The sequence below is a fragment of the Amphiura filiformis genome, unplaced genomic scaffold (assembly GCF_039555335.1).
Source record: "Amphiura filiformis unplaced genomic scaffold, Afil_fr2py scaffold_74, whole genome shotgun sequence".
NCBI classification, from domain to species: Eukaryota; Metazoa; Echinodermata; class Ophiuroidea; order Amphilepidida; family Amphiuridae; genus Amphiura; species Amphiura filiformis.
The window spans coordinates 55,267-73,366 of NW_027305538.1; the positions used below are offsets into that span (position 1 = coordinate 55,267).

The 18,100-nt window shown below is 36.3% G+C and overlaps 1 protein-coding gene across 1 annotated transcript in view; it reads right to left on the reverse strand.

Annotated features, from left to right (window-relative positions):
* Window positions 1–2,149: 2,149 nt before the first annotated feature.
* The window catches only part of LOC140144705 (peptidyl-prolyl cis-trans isomerase-like 4), a 76,665-nt gene continuing 60,714 nt past the window's right edge, over window positions 2,150–18,100 (reverse strand). The window contains exons 7-13 of the mRNA XM_072166516.1: window positions 14,448–14,564; window positions 12,594–12,718; window positions 8,812–8,878; window positions 7,552–7,663; window positions 6,500–6,569; window positions 5,044–5,149; window positions 2,150–3,936 (exon numbers count right to left, since the gene is read on the reverse strand). Of these exons, the coding sequence (XP_072022617.1) occupies window positions 3,589–3,936; window positions 5,044–5,149; window positions 6,500–6,569; window positions 7,552–7,663; window positions 8,812–8,878; window positions 12,594–12,718; window positions 14,448–14,564 (945 nt within the window). The 3' untranslated portion in view covers window positions 2,150–3,588. The remainder of the gene's footprint in view (window positions 3,937–5,043; window positions 5,150–6,499; window positions 6,570–7,551; window positions 7,664–8,811; window positions 8,879–12,593; window positions 12,719–14,447; window positions 14,565–18,100) is intronic.

Below are 18,100 nucleotides of genomic sequence, written 5' to 3' on the forward strand. Positions count from 1 at the left end.
GCTTTTCTTACTGTGTCCATCAAGAGGTACTAATTTACAGTCATAAAAGCACTAGTCAGGTCACATAATCATAAATACACAAAGTGTACCCTACATTGGTGCTGCTCACAACTGCATGTACTTACACCATTCCATCAATATTTAGAGTCAGGCCTGGATAAAATGAAAATTTCCCTGCAAGATGGTCAAAATTTCCCTTCAAAAAGCTCTTTATGTATTTTTTGTTTAAAGACCTTAATTTCCCTCCAAACTTCAAAATTTCCTGGGAAGGAGCTTCCCACTTTCCACATTTTTCCAAGCATGTTTAGAGTCTTGACTATATTTTCCATGTCTTTTAAAATGATCTTTCGTTAGGCAAACAACAAGCGCAAGGTTTGATAGACACAGTTGATAAAACGATTAGCCTTCATAAATATGCAAGAATTCTCATATTATGAGCTCAACGGAGTCGTTGTTAAAGCAACCTTCATGTTTTGCAGTATGCAAATGATACCATTTTCTCTAAGTACAATGGATGAAACAATTCTAGCATGCAAGCATCCATCTTCATGTGCTCTGACGACTTACTGTTGATGTAATGTATCAGCTTCATGTCCAACAATGTTATCTTACCTTACTCTTTCATGCAATCCACATATCATCTGAATCCCTGTAAATGCTGCCATACATGGTTCATATTGCAACATACTTTGAAGGTAATTTACTCTAACTATACTTTGTTCTATTCATAAATGGCAATTTTTTATTTTTTTACTGTGTGTGTGCATCAATAAAGTCTCAACTTACGCTTGTGTAAATTCTCATACGCACTTGCCAGTCAGGCATTACACAAAGTGCAACTAGCGTAGCCGTAGGTGCTCCACCCTACTGTATGCACACCCGTCTATATCAATCAACAATGTTGCGAGTCTTGCCATTTACAAGTCAAACAAAGTATACATTACAAGCAGGGTTCCCACAGACTTCCAATTTTATAACTCCATGGCTTGAGCACCTCACTAACCTTTATTACCTCCAACTTATATGAAATTTCGAAAAAAAATTTCTTTTCCAAATTTGCATTTTCACTTTGCATGACTTCTGACCTCTCAGTGGAATCTACATAAAATCACTATTCAAGGACTTATCCATGGATTTTGCCATATTTCAATATACCACACCTTTTCAAGAGTCTGTAGAAACCCTGAATAGATTTTGTATGCTCCTGGTCAAAAAAAAAAACCCTCCTTGATTTCTCTTTGGAGTTCAGTGTCACAATGGCATGGTGTCACATCTATGTTTATTTCTTTCAAGCGAAGTATACAACTCGCATTGAAAAAAGATGAAATTGTTCACTTTTAATTCACTAAATATCATCAACATATTTTAGAGGAAAATGAGAGATGACCAAATTGTAAAATTTTGTCAAGTTGCTCTGCAGCAAACAGGGGGTGGGGGAGATTTATTGACCAGAAGCATGCAAATATCTTACACTTGTCACATTCCAAAAGTAAAATGAGTCATTCATTGAAAAAAAATATTAGCTTTTTTTAAAATTTAATATTCTTGCTTATGCAGCAGGACAAAACATGCTTTAAGGGATCTAAAAGGTGCGTTTATTGCGTTTCGACAGTATTTTTTGTGGGACATGAGAGCACCTCAGACCTATCGAATTGCATTCTGAATACTGAAGCATGTCTTTCTGATATCAAATAATTTTCATTTTTGAAAATCACAATATAATACAAATTTTATGACAAATTATAAAAATTTGATATTTTTCAAATTTTTGATATATAACAGTCCTCGAAGTAAATTATATTAATCTAATGATATATTCTTAAAGTGTATGTAGCAGGGAGGAAAAGCCGACGGTCAATTGAAAATTTTGACCTTTCATATTGAAGATATGGACTTTTCCCCAAAAAGACCTTATTTTTGTTTGGTGTTTTGGGAAAAAAAATCCATATCTTCAATACGAAAGGTCAAATTTTTCAATTGATCGTCGGCTTTTTATCCCACCTACATACACTTTAAGTATAAATCATCAGATTTATAAAGTTTACTTCAAGTACTGTTAAATATCAAAAATATCAATTTTAATGATTTGCCATAAAATGTGTATTAAATTGCGAATTTCAAAAATCAAAATTATTTGATATCAGAATGACATTCTTCGTATTCAGAATGCAATTCGATATGTCTGATGTGCTCTAATGTCCCAAAATTAATACTGTCCAAACGTTCATACCCCAGCCCTTTATATTTCACTAAAATTGGATTTACAGCTGTGGTTAATTTATTTCCTGTTGCAGACAACAATTACATATCAAAGAAAAAAATTAAATTGCTACTTTGGTCATATCTTAAGGTCATTTTTGGTGTTAAATGTCTCATTTTGCTTGATCACATCACATTAAAATTCATATGACACAAATTTTAAGTTACCGTAAAAACTTGATAGTTAGCATAATGTGCTTACTATTCAGCGCTTTTGAAAACATGAAATTGTATCAAAGTCTGGCGCTTTACCAACTGGGCTAATGGGGTTGAGACACGCATTTGCAGGTTTACTTGTTCGTATAAAACTATGTGCATCCATGATTTAGGGCTCTTCATGTTTGCATGTTTTAAAAGCGCTCGATAGTATGCACATATGCTAACTATCAAGTTTTTACGGTACATGTGTGTTATTTGTAATTTCTAACTGACAGGCTCATTGACTCCATACTATGCAGTAGTGCCATAATTGTGCCGATAGCAGAAATCACTAATACTGATACGAATTCTGTTCCTTATTTCAATTCAGCCAAAAGGTCACAGTCCAATGCCCCTTTAAACTTTGCCCAAGATAGTTTGATACCTTCATTTCAGATGTGTAACTTTTTTCAATAAGAATCTCAGACAGATTATGCTACTGGTATGAACAATGCAGTCAGTCTAAAACTAAGGGAATTTTGGTGCAACCCTTCATCAGTTGATTTACATAGTCCATTCGGTGCCGTAGTACAAGTTAGTAACCATTGGTTACTGGTTCAAGCCTGGGCTCATACACCTGTTCCGAATTTTGATAGGCTTTGTGTTGTGATCATTTTGATCAGTGGTTCGTAACCAAAAAAGCGTGAGCCAGTTGACCTAGCAACAGTCATATTCTAACGTGCACTATGACAGCAAATAATAAGTAGCAAAATTAGGAAACGCCAACCTAAAACTAAAAAAAAAAGAACTTTGCCAGGACTTGCCAAAATCGATATCTTGTATAACTAAAAAGCCATTCTGTATACATTCTCTATTATATACACACACATGATTCAGAGGTTAACTTTGTGGCTGGTCAGTCCCCAACAAGTGCCACATGATGAACACACTTCATCAGAAACATTTGGCAAATACGGTAATTGACTGTTTCTATTCCCAAGACTTAACTTATAGCATCAAGAACAATGTAAACAGTCCAGGTTGGCAGACTTTCATTAACTGTGTCAAAATTAAGATCCATATGAAGGGTTGCATAAAATCCTGCAGATCATGCCATTTTGCAAAACTTGAGGTGAATCAGTATCTCCCTGTTTCGTCTCTCCCATCCAAGTAACTTGAACCCAATCTATGTTACCTTCTATCCCTCTCGTCCCTATATCTATCCCTAGACCTCCCCCCATATCTATCCCCATCCCTGTCCCTATACTTATCCTTCCTAGAATCCCCTCTTGAATCCCTCTCCCTGTCTTTACCCCTATATCTATCTTCATCCCTATATGACCTTTCTCTTCTGTCTTCTTGTCCTCTATGTCTGTCTCGTCTGTCCCTGTCCTCTCTACTGGAATCTTTCCGTCTGTTCCTATCTTCGTCCTCGCTTGAACTATCTCTTCTCTTCTTCTTTTTCTTCTGATCTTTACGGCGTCGCTCTTGCTCAGAGTCGGAAGACTCGCTCTCGGAGCTTTTCCTTCTTTTTGGTTTCTGCATGACGATAGAAAGTATGATACAATTAAATTAGTCTCAGCTTCATTTGCGATTAAGTTGCATTGGATGATCCACAAGAGTCACATTTAGTATTTAACAAGTTTACAAATGAAAAAATATATACTGTTACATTAAAAGACTGACATTAAAAAACTGTATATTGTTTACTGCTAAGTATTTTAAAGCAGAAAAGTGATTCTCACACATGCTCAGAGCATCAAGCCAATCAATCGATACAAATCGCTCAGGCTAAAACGACATCGCTTTTACGAGTTGAAGAAATCTCAACTTTTAAGCGATATCGCTTGACATGTGAATGCATCAACCAATATTTACAACCAAATGAATCTATTATTTTGCCAATTTATTTACGTTTCTCGATTATTAACTTTCGGTGTTGAATTAATTCAAAACAATAATTAGTGACAGGAATGGATGGACAGGAATGTGGCATTCGGAATATTTTAATTGTTGTCTGTAATGCCTATCGTCATGATAAGTGTAAGTGCAAAAGCGAAAAACGCCATCGCTTTCCAAAAGCGGTACATCGCAATCGCTCGGCGATTGAGTAAAAATTCCGCTTCATAAGTGTCACACAATGTGGACCAGAATAACACTCAAATTTAACAATTTAAGTTCAGGCCCATGACACTTGATGAGGGGCCCATAGATCCAAGTCCAAGGGGCCCAAAAGGACTTCATACAATACTATAATATGTGACATGATCTACTCCATGGGGTCAAAGGAGGCATTTTTTTAAATTGTCTTTTAATGTAATTTAATGCAAAATGTAATATTTCATATAATTTGGCCTACAGGCCACAAATTGAAATAAATTAAATCTGAATCTCAATTGAGTTACTATAAGTATTACCTTATAAAAACATTAGGCTATCATATACTGAAAACACCAATGGTCGATCTAGCACACTTGGTTCTAAAGTTTTGTGATGTGTATTTTCCTATGTATTTTATTGTTCCTTTAGTCCATATTTTTTCCTTTATCTCAATTTCAAATATGCTGCCTTTGGGTCTCCATGTCACATCTTGTCACATATTATTCAAAACTGGTATTAAACTTCTCAGAAACATTCTGTACATACTTTAGATGACACCCGCTCTTCCGAATCACCATGACGATGCCTAGATCTTGATGCTGACTTGCTGGATGACGGCACATCATCATCCAATACTAGGTCATACTTCTTGCTGTATAAAACAAACACACAATTTTAACCAGGTTATATTTATCCCACACTGAAATATATATTGCATTGTGAATTTGCATTTTCCAATATGATTAATGCTCTACCCAAATAATAAAACATCTTTTGATAGGCTTTTCAACTTTGCATTCCACTTGTCGCTTCCAGTGAGTATGACAATATAAATAACCTGCAATACAGTACAATGTAATTAATTCCATTAATCTCAAGAAAAGATATGCAGACTTCTAGTTTTACACCAAGAAGCTTGGACAACTTAAACTACAATCACCTTATAATAGGCAAGAATTATTCAGTTTTTGTTACTGTACGCATCAGTAAAGTCCTAATGCCCGCATGAATTCACAAAAGCATGTGTCAGTCATGCAAAGGGCGCTACACCCAGCTATGTGTACGCCATTCTATATCAATTCACCATGTTATAAGTTCCGCCAATTATGAGCTGATCATAGTATAATTCAGGGTTCCCGCACATTAAAACCTTTAAAATTCAATGACTTTTCAAGGACTTTCAAGGTCCAAAAGCATGATTTTCAAGGACTTACCACAACACAAAAATCATGATGTGTCTCTCCATGCGGCACATATTAACGAAAGTGGCAGCTCCCCAAATTTTATCAAAATTATACTTTCAACGACCTTGTGCAAATTTCCAGGACTTTCAAGGCCTTAAAAGGAAAAGGTGTTTTCAAATTCAAGGACTTTCAAGGACCGCGGGAACCCTGTTAATTTTTGGAGAGAATTTGATTACTTTTTTTTTAACAATTCAATTAGCTGAAATGCAGAGTTGATATTCAAACATATAAACATCAAGTTCATTATAAATCATGCTTGGAGATAGAATCTTGTGGTTATCCACCACAAAGTAGTGTGCAGCTCATCACAGTTATCCGACATGATATTTAGACAAGTGGACAAATTACAAAATAATGCTTATTTTGAACATTCCATGCATCCTTTTTAATTTTAAACCACAAAAAAATTGGATAACTCTGTACAAAGCTCTTACTTATTACACTACAAGATTCTTATTGTGGCCGCCTGAACATAATACACTGTCGGCAAGGTACCTAACTGGTGTACACAAAGTACCTACATAGTACCAATTTGCTACTGCACAGGACCCACCAGCAGTGGTACTGTACTGGTACTGCACAGTGCACAGTATCAGCCAAGTACCTTGGCGACGGTGTACCTACATATGTAGGCAGCCCCAATAGGAATCTTGTAGTGCCTGTGTGTCACCTGTGGTGTCGATTCTACACTAAACTCTGACATAGTACTTTTGAATTTGAATTAATTGGTTAACACTGGATGAGAGGTATTTTCTCACCTTTGTCTGCTTGTCTGGTCTTTGATTTTGTACTGCGGTCTGCCATCAGGCTTCTGATGCTCCCAAACCACTGAAATATGGAAGCAGAATGAAAATGTACAGTCAATTGATTATATCAAATAACAAGTGCTTTGTACAAGAAGACAGCAAACAATGCCCTTCAATGCCAAAATGCACAACATTGACATCCACATGGGGGTCATCAAAAACACTATTTTTGCTGATAAGCAGATTTGCAACAACATCAGGACAGTTTTCATGGTGTGAAGCTGAGTGGTTTACAAGTCAATGTCAAATCTCTCGCTCAGATGTCTTGAAGAAATCTCCAACTCTACGGATGTTCATTAAAATCTAAAAAATGTAAGCCCCACTTTTGGTTCAAGTTCCTTGGGGAATTAGTCAAGGATAAAATGTATCCATCCATGCAAATTATGTTCTGTCTGTCATCAAAGTAACAGGTGTAAGTCAGTTCTTCTGTGGCGAACTGAATCAGCGGGGCTTCCTGGTTAAGATTCACACATTCAAATCAGGGATGTGATTGAGGATTTTAAAAAAAATCCTGAGACCACTTGGTTACTATCAAAACAATACAATTGTGTGCATAAGGAGCAGAGCAACCGGATTATCATGACTCATGGCGCACAGGTGGGTGGGTGGGTGCAGGGGCCAGCTATTTAAAGGCTCAAGGAGAGCTATTTTGGGCATGGATTTCATGAAATAAAATTAATACACATTGCATCAAAAGCTCATTTTCCTGAAGCGCCATTAGCATTAAAAACAAATTTTAAAAATCCAGGTGAATCACATGTCTATCAAATATATATCTGAGTATTTTATGTCACCCACGGGTAGAATTTAGTTTCAACTTGCAAGAATCCACTTGGATTCTGGCAACAGCATTTTACGAGCATTTTTAGATTCTCCTTCGTTTATTGTAATAGTGTGTAGGCTTGAAAAATCTCTTTACTTTAAGAGAATCTCTGCGAGAATGGATTTTTGTCTAATTTCTGAGCCTGTGGACACTATTTACTTTTTCTATATTCTGTACTGACCTTTGCCCTGCTTATTGACCTTTGCCACTGACTGACTGAAGTCCACATGGATACGCCTCTCATCAATCAGCACATTGTCCATCTTGAAGTAGGCCTCCTCGCAGTCTTCCTCCTATTTTATGAGTGAATACAATCAAACAAACCTGTTATTAAATGTTTTACCTCATCTAATCTACTCATGCATACTTGTTGCTTGTTTAACCACATTGGACCTGTTGTTTGCCAGCCAGCACTTCCAACTTGGATATTTTTGAATAACATTTTCTGAAGTGCAAGACCAAATTTTAGAAGTTGACCTCAAATGACCGTAGCATATGACCTTGAACACCACCCCCCCCCAAAAAAGCCAGAGTTTCTGACCCACCTATCCTGAAAATCTGAAGTCATCCACCTATCCATTCACAAGATACAGTATCCGGAGGTATGGAAGGACAGACAGTGAAAAACAGTATGCATCGCCTAGAAAGACAAAGGTGCTGGTGATGTTATACACAGGGATGTAAATGGACAACATATCCATTCCCTGAGTATCCATCTGGTCTGGTTCTGGTTAGGGTTGAGTCGGCATTGCCACATATACTGTACTTCACCTACTTATCCTGGAACCTAGGATTGGGTGCAGATATCAGAACCGGGGATGGTCCCCCATCTCTTTTCGAATAGCTCTGACACTTTTAATGTGCACAGGGATGAATCCTCCTGAACACGGGACCAACGACTTTACAGGACTTCCGAACCACGGACGTTGCACATACACTACTTATATCTGCACTTGCTAAGCAGTGTATGGGGGCGAGAAGAAATTCTACAATTAAATTAAATTCTGTGATGGAACTAAACTTAATTGAAGGATTCCTGACCATATAGGAACTTTTTGGGAGGGAAGAGAATTTTCACCCAAGGCAAGCCCAAGGCTCGAACTCTCGCCTATCGTATTCTCTGGCCGGCAGCGCAACGCCTTAACCGCTCAGCCATCTCGCCCTTTCTGGTCCATGGACAGGTGGCCGAGGGTATTGAACATTTAGGAGGGTTTGTCCGGGGAATAGACTGCAGATTATCACCCCTCCTAGAAAGTTTTTTGGCTCTTTTTATGACACAATATCATCATCCAATTCCAGAAATGAAAAACAAAAATCTTCACATTTCCGGATTTTTTTGGGTAAATTTCCGGATTTTTTTGGGTAAATTTCCGGATTTTTGGGGGTAAATTTCCGGCATTCCGGTAATTTCCGGAAGATTTACATCCCTGTATACACTTACCCTTTCAAATTCTATGAAGGCATACTGCAATGAATCATCTGTCACCTTGTCTTTAATCACTTCACAACTGCAAACAAATCAACAAAGGCAAAACCAATTATTACCAGTCCACATCCACTACTTTTGATCGGCTGGAAATATTTCAAATTAAAAAAAAAAACTTAATAAATTTCAGACTTTTGCAAAACATGCATGAATTAAAAGTTAGTTGTTTTGGCAAATATATCAGAAAGGACCACTGATGGTCCCATGTTTGACAATAACCCTGCAACTATCAAATTACAAATTTACTGAACTATTTTTGAACATGTAAGAAGGGAAACAATCATGAAATCTTAATTGACAATAGTTAGGTCTTTTACTTTTGCAATTGTGCATGATTTTGGCTGTAATTAAAAGAACAGAGATAATCTGACTGACCGACCCAAGATTTTGAGGGCAAGCAAACAATTTTTAATGGGAAGCCATTAAATATATTTCAAACTAAATAAATACCAATATTCCAGGTAACGTGGACTAGGAATGAGCCATTTCCAGTTAAGATCCATACACCTACTATGGAAGACATAACCTTAATATCCCACACAAGGGGATTTTCAAATGGGGTTACCCAAATGGGGTTACCATCCAGGTAACCCTATTTGAAATTTACACTCCCTGTGTGGGAGATTAAGGTCATGTCTTCCATAGGGGGTGTATGGATTTCAACTGGAATAGCCCAATGCTTTTTTTCCATATTTCATGTGTGTCTGAAATAAGTCCCATCATCCCTCCCATAAAGGTTAAGCTATCACTTGATAGATCCATCACAGTATCTTGTAATACAGACCACAAAAGAATTAAGGTACGTCAATATTTAAACCTCATTAAGGTTAGCCGAGAGTTTTTCATGCGCTTGATTTCAGAGGGCGTAAGTTCATAACAGAAACAGCCATGCAGAAAATGAACAAGCGTGCATCGGGACGTGGCCTACTTACAATAGAATATCGATCCACGGTCAAGACATGAAAAGGCTATGAAACTTGGCTTAGCTTCGTGCCCGGAGCTCGGATGCCGGGGTGGCACAAGCCGTTTTAGGCAATTTTCACAAGGATTTTATAAATTTTAAAATTGATTGGGGGCACTTCGTCAAGCTACGCCCTGGAAAATTTGTTGATTTTGAATTTATAGCCTTGATATCTTTGATGAAATCAATGCTGCTATTCCCCTGATTACAATGTAAGGGTAGGCAACAACAACAATATCAAAAAGCAATTATTTGTAAATCGAATTTAGGATGAAAATCAACAAGACAGACTTAGCAGGCCTACCAATTTCTGAATTATATAAAGTGAAAAACAATCAATCACGATTCACTGCACTCAGCGAATCAATCAAATAAAACTAAAAAGAAAGGAGCAAGAAACAATAAAGAAATAGTGAAAAAGAGAAAGAAAGAGAGAGAAAGAAAATGAACGAAAAAGAAAGAAAGAAAGAAAGAAAGAAATGAAAAAAAAAAAAAAGAAAAAAGAAAGGGAGAAAGAAAAGAGGAAAGAAAGGAAGTAAAAATGAGAAAAGAGAAAAAAGAAAAGAAAATTCAGCCACACGGAGACTCGAACCCACAAAACTAGTTCATATTAGATTCCCAGTCCAACGCTCTATCCACTAGGCCATAGATCAACTTACGAAATTGACTGTTCTCAAAGCGGATGATATAACTATAATTGGATGCAATTACATATGATTACAATCGCGTCCGCATTATGGCTCTTAGAATAAACACGCATGTCGGCGCTGAAATTTTGAACGAACTGATGGAGGAAAACCTCGCTTTTTGCAAAACTAGCTTCAATTTGGAGTGAAAATCAAATGGAATAGCAATTGGCAGAATGTTGAGAAATAATGTAGGTATTCAGATGTCTAAATTAACGTCTCGTAATCAAGATATCGATAATTTCACAAACCAGCTTTTTCTCAAGCAAATTCTCCAAAATATTCCCCCAAAACGGGCTTTTAAAATTTAATCGGTACTGTATTTGGTTCTTCCCCATGGCAACATTATTTCTTTGATCGATTTGTAATACAATACGAAAAAGAAGAAAACAATTGCTCGGTGTGGATTTATACGGAGCGCACATTTGAAAAAAACCTCATGGAACGTGTTTTTGATCTTGTGAACATGGTGGGTAAAAATGCTTTAAACGAAGGATTTTCAAATTTATTCTAATAATTTGTATATAACACACACAAAAATGTTAAGCTACATCCAATGCACCAACATTTCACTCGCTGCGATATTTGATTACTGAGAAAACTCTGTTTTAGAGAACAACTTTATACGCCTTTTATACGCTTTTTATCGTCTCTTTGTGTAACCTTAAGGGGGTACTACACCCATGTGGTAAATCTGTGACTATTTTTGCATTTTTCTCAAAAAACAATTACACACTGGTAACAAAAGTTATGTATATTATTGGGGCAAGGAATCCAATTACTACACTGAAATTTCAGTCACTCAAGACAAGCGGTTCAGTATATATGATAGGAAATGAGGTACATCATAGCAGTACCTCATTTCTGATCATAAATAACAAACCGCTTGTCTTGGGTCACTGAAATTCCAGTGTAGTAATTAGATTCCTTGCCCCTATAATATACATAACTTTTGTTACCAGTGTGTTATTATTTTTTAAGAAAAATGCCAAAATACATACACATTTATCGAGGGGTGTAGTACCCCCTTAAAGAAATGGTGATCAAGAACCCAGGCAGGAACAATCGAGAACCCAGACAGGAACAATCGAGAACCCAGGCAGGAACAAAATCGTACTTGAATGTTCTAATCAATGGAAAACATGGTACTAATTCTCTTGTTCATGAATGCTTTGTATACAAATAAAATAAGGCATCAAATGGAGCAATCTGCAACTTCTGAATTTGCATCTTCCTTTGGATCCTGAATCACTGTGTCTATATTTCTTAACAGATTTCAACTACTGAGGTCTTAAGGGATCTAAAATGAGCGTTTATTGCGTTTCGACAGTATTTTTTGTGGGACATGAGAGCACCTCAGACCTATCGAATTGCATTCTGAATACGAAGCATGTCTTTCTGATATCAAATAATTTTCATTTTTTGAAAATCACAATATAATACAAATTTTATGACAAATTATAAAAATTTGATATTTTTCAAATTTTTGATATATAACAGTCCTCGAAGTAAATTATATAAATCTAATGATATATTCTGAAAGTGTATGTAGCAGGGAGGAAAAGCCGACGGTCAATTGAAAATTTTGACCTTTCATATTAAAGATATGGATTTTTTTCCCAAAAAGACCTAATTTTTTTTTTTTTTTTTTTATAAAAAATCCATATCTTCAATAATAAAGGTCAAAATTTTCAATTGATCGTCGGGCTTTTCATCCCACCTACATACACTTTAAGTATAAATCATCAGATTTATAAAGTTTACTTCAGTACTGTTAAATATCGAAAATATCAATTTTAATGATTTGCCATAAAATGTGTATTACATTGCGAATTTCAAAAATCAAAATTATTTGATATCAGAATGACATTCTTCGTATTCAGAATGCAATTGATATGTCTGATGTGCTCTAATGTCCCAAAATAAATACTATCCAAACGTTCATACCTCACCCCTTAAATCTGAGCTAAAAGTTGCCGCTATTGGCTGCTGGTTCTAATAATTTACATATCTGTCCTTGTTTACGCTATACAGGGGTGAAAATAACTGGTACCTTAATTATTTTGTGGTCTGTAGGTTTATGCACTCACCTGTTAATTTTGCCAAACCGAGAGAAGATGATTTCTAGATCTTCTGAGGTAGTCACTGGGTTCAATTTACACACAAAGAGTACATTCTCTGGAGGCTTCACATCAGCATCGGGTAGATCACCTATCTATATTCAAATAAGATCATAAAATATGCAGTCTTGAAGTAATACTTATCTAATTTGGCTGGAGTTCTATACATGACTATAATATAGACCCTATACTATGTCATCAAAATACTGTCCACCAACATGGATTTCACTTATCATTTCAGAGAACAATATATCAGACGTGATTCAAACAGGTGATTTAATTGTCATTCAGAAATAATCAGAAGCTTGTTCCACCATGGCTGCCATTTCAATGGTTATACCGTTCCAGTTGGTTTGTACGATTGTTCTGCAGCATCCAATGGTATCTTTCAATATGTCCAAAACATCTTCAGTACTACAGCTTTATTGTACACAAGAAGCACCATATTGGGCTAATTCAGTTGAAATCTATACATCCCCTACCTCAGTACCAAGGTGTTGTAGATTTCAAATGGAGTCACACATTCAGGTAACTCCATTTGAAATTCACACTCCCTGTGTGGAAGATTAAAGTCATATCTTCCATATTGGGTGTATGGATTTCAACTGGAATAGCCCATTTTAAGGAATCGAGCCCGATTTGGAAACCTTGTTTCACTTTTGTAGTGCGTCTCGTCTCAAATTGAGAATAACACCATGTTGGATTTTGCAGTGGCAATTTCGAATTGCATGCGCTAACCTAATCCCCAGGGGTGTAGTAAGTAGTCACACGCATAAAACAACATAATTTACCTGTATGTTGGTGACGCAATTTGTTTAACACACTTATGGTACTCTGAACAGCTTTCAATTTGAGACAAGACAGACTATATACAGGTTGCCATAGTCATGCAACCATTTGCAATGTAATATATTTTGTTCTCTTTTTCCATTATTCTCTGTTCTAGTTTGAAATGGAAACAATTGTTACAATCAGGACTTGGAATGTGCCAAACCATCAGCTGAACTACTGTAAAAGTTGAATGTAAAGGAACCTTTGCTACCAGATTTATCAACTTTTGTTACAATCAGGACTTGGAATGTGCCAAACCATCAGCTGAACTATTGCAAAAGTTGAATGTAAAGGAACCTTTGCTACCAGAATTATCAACTTTTGTTACAATCAGGACTTGGAATGTGCCAAACCATCAGCTGAACTATTGTAAAAGTTGAATGTAAAGGAACCTTTGCTACCAGATTTATCAACCTTTGTTACAATCAGGACTTGGAATGTGTCAAACCATCAGCTGAACTATTGTAAAAGTTGAATGTAAAGGAACCTTTGCTACCAGATTTATCAACTTTTGTTACAATCAGGACTTGGAATGTGTCAAACCATCAGCTGAACTATTGTAAAAGTTGAATGTAAAGGAACCTTTGCTACCAGATTTATCAACTTTTGTTACAATCAGAACTTGGAATGTGCCAAACCATCAGCTGAACTATTGTAAAAGTTGAATGTAAAGGAACCTTTGCTACCAGAATTATCAACTTTTGTTACAATCAGGACTTGGAATGTGCCAAACCATCAGCTGAATTATGGTGAAAGTTGCATTAAAAGGAACCTTTGCTACCACAAAAGATTTATGAACTTTTCAAAAGATAAATATAGCATCTTGTCACACGAAAGGCCTATTATTTCCAATATCTATTTTTGCCTTGCCTCAACTGACCTATGGGATAGCCCAAGTTGCAGAAAAGGAGTCTTTGCTACAAAAAAAGTATACACAGTGACAAGAAGGACCAACTTTTGAAAATATGACGATAAAATAATGTTATACCGTACCATTTCCAATATCTGCGCTTTTGCCTTGGCTTCTTTCTCCTTGAATCTCTCCTCTACTTCTTCTGCTGCCATTCCTTTGGTGTCGTCAATCTCTTCATCTGCTCCTATGCGTCCACTCTAAGAATACAAAGACGCTTTCATTAGTTATCAGTCCTAATTACTTGGCACCAAGACACTTTTTGTCGTGATGAACTGATCCACCCTAGATCCAGAGATGCCAGTCAGTGTTGTCAAAAAATCCTGAAATGGCACAAAATTTCCTGAAAAATGTACTTTGCCTATACGTTTGTACAGGATCATCCGAGTAAATTTCCTGAAATCAGGAAATTTCCTGAAGACTGGCAACACTGCTAAATCAGAAATTCCCAATCCCTGATCCAAAAGTTTTCAAGGCCCCATACCGATCTGATATTTAATAAAGATCATGTTAGTTTGGGCTATGTACCAACTCAGAATGAATAACTACTACTGCAACACATTACACTTCCATATGTATGCTCAGTAGTACAAGTACATATATTTAGTATTATGTGGTATAGCATAAGGTTTATCGTTTCTTAAACTTTGTAACTATTCTGGAGACACTTCATGTACTTCAGTATTGATTAATTTCATCGTTTTTAACATTGTTCAGGTCGGAATATATCTTTTTATCAAACAATGTTGGATTGGTTCAAAGGATCAGTAATTGAGGGGATTTTTACAGATCCTGATCCAATCTGATCTGGTCCAATAACGGGCCGATCCAGTTCGGTCATCACTAACTTCTTGTGTCACCCTAATTAACAGCCCCATCTTTCAGATTTAGTGACCATTCACTCTAACCAATAAGTACAAGACACTCTTTATAATAGTTTTTAAACTACTATCATATGGCATATAGGGCTACACTACAGGTAAAATAGGTAATTCTTGGTGAACACTCAGAACGCCAGTGTCTCACACACGCACATAGCGCCGTACAGAAGAATGTACGCAACTTGGAAGCAACAGGTACGTTCGAGTTTGGCCAAGAAATACATTTACATTCATGTATTTAAAAGTTCATGATACTCTGTTTGTCCCAGTCGACTAACATCTCAAAAAAAGTAACTAACCTCCCTTAAGGGTACATGCCCATGAGTTTCATTCAGGGGCGTGTTTGTAAAACGGCACAGCGCATTAGTAAAAAGAATAAAAAATACTAAAATTTTCACCGGGGTTCGAACCACTGCCAATTTCACTGAATGCTAAAGATGCCTAGGCTGTGCCACGGTGACTGTGGTTAACATTCGGCGATTTTCAAAGATATACATATCAACACGTTTCTAGTGTATTGAAAATCATTTTGATTTTGATTTTGGTAGGAATACGGTCATAGAAAGACATATGACTCTACTTGTCTGTTTGTTTTTCATTTAATACAAATTAATTTTGATGAATTGAACTGGTACAACTCTTAGCACTCGTGATAAACGACGATTAATTTAGTAATAATAAAATGAAAACGCTGGGTCATTCACGACGGCATTTGTAATTTATGTCAAAACCTTTGGAGGACCAAACACATTCGTGCTGCATGTAAATCGATACTCAATGATCCAGACAATAGCGTTTGAATATACCGCCCTGCTTGACACATCTTGTCACTTGCGGGAAGATATACTATAGGCCTACCCTAATAGCTTACAATAGATACCCCACCGTAAATAGCTCTGTTCGTTATCTCGCTGTGCTAGTTTATACACGCAGCGTCACGGACTTTTGAACCATATTTTGTTCAAAAATGATAGGAAGGACTGTTTTCAGCTAAAATGTTGGTTATCAGCAGATGCTTAAAGGTGAACCTCATTGAAAATAAAGTTATATATCAATGGAAAGCTTATGATGTCAGGATATTAAAATAATTTTTTCTGATTTTTTGATTGCTAATAAAGCTGAAAAATTAAAAAATGATTGAATTTTTGGTCTTTTTTAAGGCGCCCAAAAAGCACCCAAATCAATCGTCTATGACCTTGGGAATGCTCGTGGCGTAAGCTCAGGGTTCGCATCACGTGATCCTACTCGGAAACATGTAAACAAGACTTGCTTCCTGTACTTTTGCAAGCTGCCCGGCAAGTCTGATTTTCACAATAAAGCTTGAAATTAGAGGAATCTTCAAATTGCTGGTTCCTTCTATATATATTAGAAATAATAGAATTATTGTCAACACATAAATTTTCCGTACATTTTTGACAAAATCAGTCATAACTGGCTGGGTATAACTGGGTAATTGAGTTGAATTTCGCGCTGGGATCAATCCCATGCGCAAATGCTGCTACCGTTCATGTCATGGACTGAATAAACATGATCGAATAACAAATTAAATAGTTGTTTGTGACGGTGACATCCCGCTATCTCTAAGGTCCGCTATCTCTAAGGTTCGCTATCTCTAAGGTTCGCTATCACTAACGTGTAAAGTCTATGGAGATCAGAATCCCGCTATCTCTAATAGAGAAAAAGGTTAGCTATACCTAAAAAAAGGTCCGCTACTTCTAAGGTTCGATATCACTAATTTAGAATAAGGTTACGCTAGTTCTAAGGTTCGATATCACTAATTTTAAATAAGGTTCGCTATCACTAATTTAAAATAAGGTTAAGCTATCACTAATTTTGAATAAGGTCCGCTATCACTAATTTATTGAAGGTTCGCTATCTCTAAGGTTAGCTATCACTAATTGCAATAAAGGTCCGCTATACCTAAGGTTCGCTATCACTAATTTTGTTTAAGGTTCGCTATCCCGAATTTATCAAGGTTCGCTATCTCTAAGGTTACGCTATCACTAATTTCGATTAAGGTTAAGCTATACCTAAGGTTCGTTATCACTAATCTTAAATAAGGTCCACTATCTCTAATTTTAGATAAGGTCCGCTATCTCTAATTTCAAATAAGGCCCGCTATCTCTAATTTTAAATAAGGACCGCTATAGCGAACCTCATTTGAAATTAGAGATAGTGAACCTTATTTAAAATTAGAGATAGCAGACCTTATTTGAAATTAGAGATAGCGGACCTTATTTGAAATTAGTGATAGCGAACCTTAGAGATAGCGAACCTTCAATAAATTAGTGATAGCGGACCTTATTTAAAATTAGATATAGCAAACCTTAGGGACACCGGGATTGTTAAAATTAGAGATAGCGGACCTTATTTTAAATTAGTGATAGCGAACCTTAGAGATAGCGAACCTTCAATAAATTAGTGATAGCGGACCTTTTTTAAAATTAGAGATAGCGAACCTTATTTAAAATTAGTGATATCGAACCTTAGAAATACCGAACCTTTTTCAAAATTAGTGATATCGAACCTTAGATATAGCGGACCTTTTTCGTAATTAGTGATAACGAACCTTAGAGATAGCGAACCTTAGATAGAGCGAACCTTAGAGATAGCGAACCGTAACCGTTTGTGACATTCCCTGTATATTCTTGATTCATTTTAAAATGTCTGATTAAAAAAATATCGTCTTGCAGTAATTAAAAATTAATAAAAACCGCCGATTTCATCAAATCCAGCCCATAAAAGGTTTTCATATTTAGCGTATTGCGGTAATACATTCTTTCCACACAATCGCGATTGAAAGAAACTGATACTCGGGCAGATACTTTATTATAAAATAAATACAATTTAGGCTT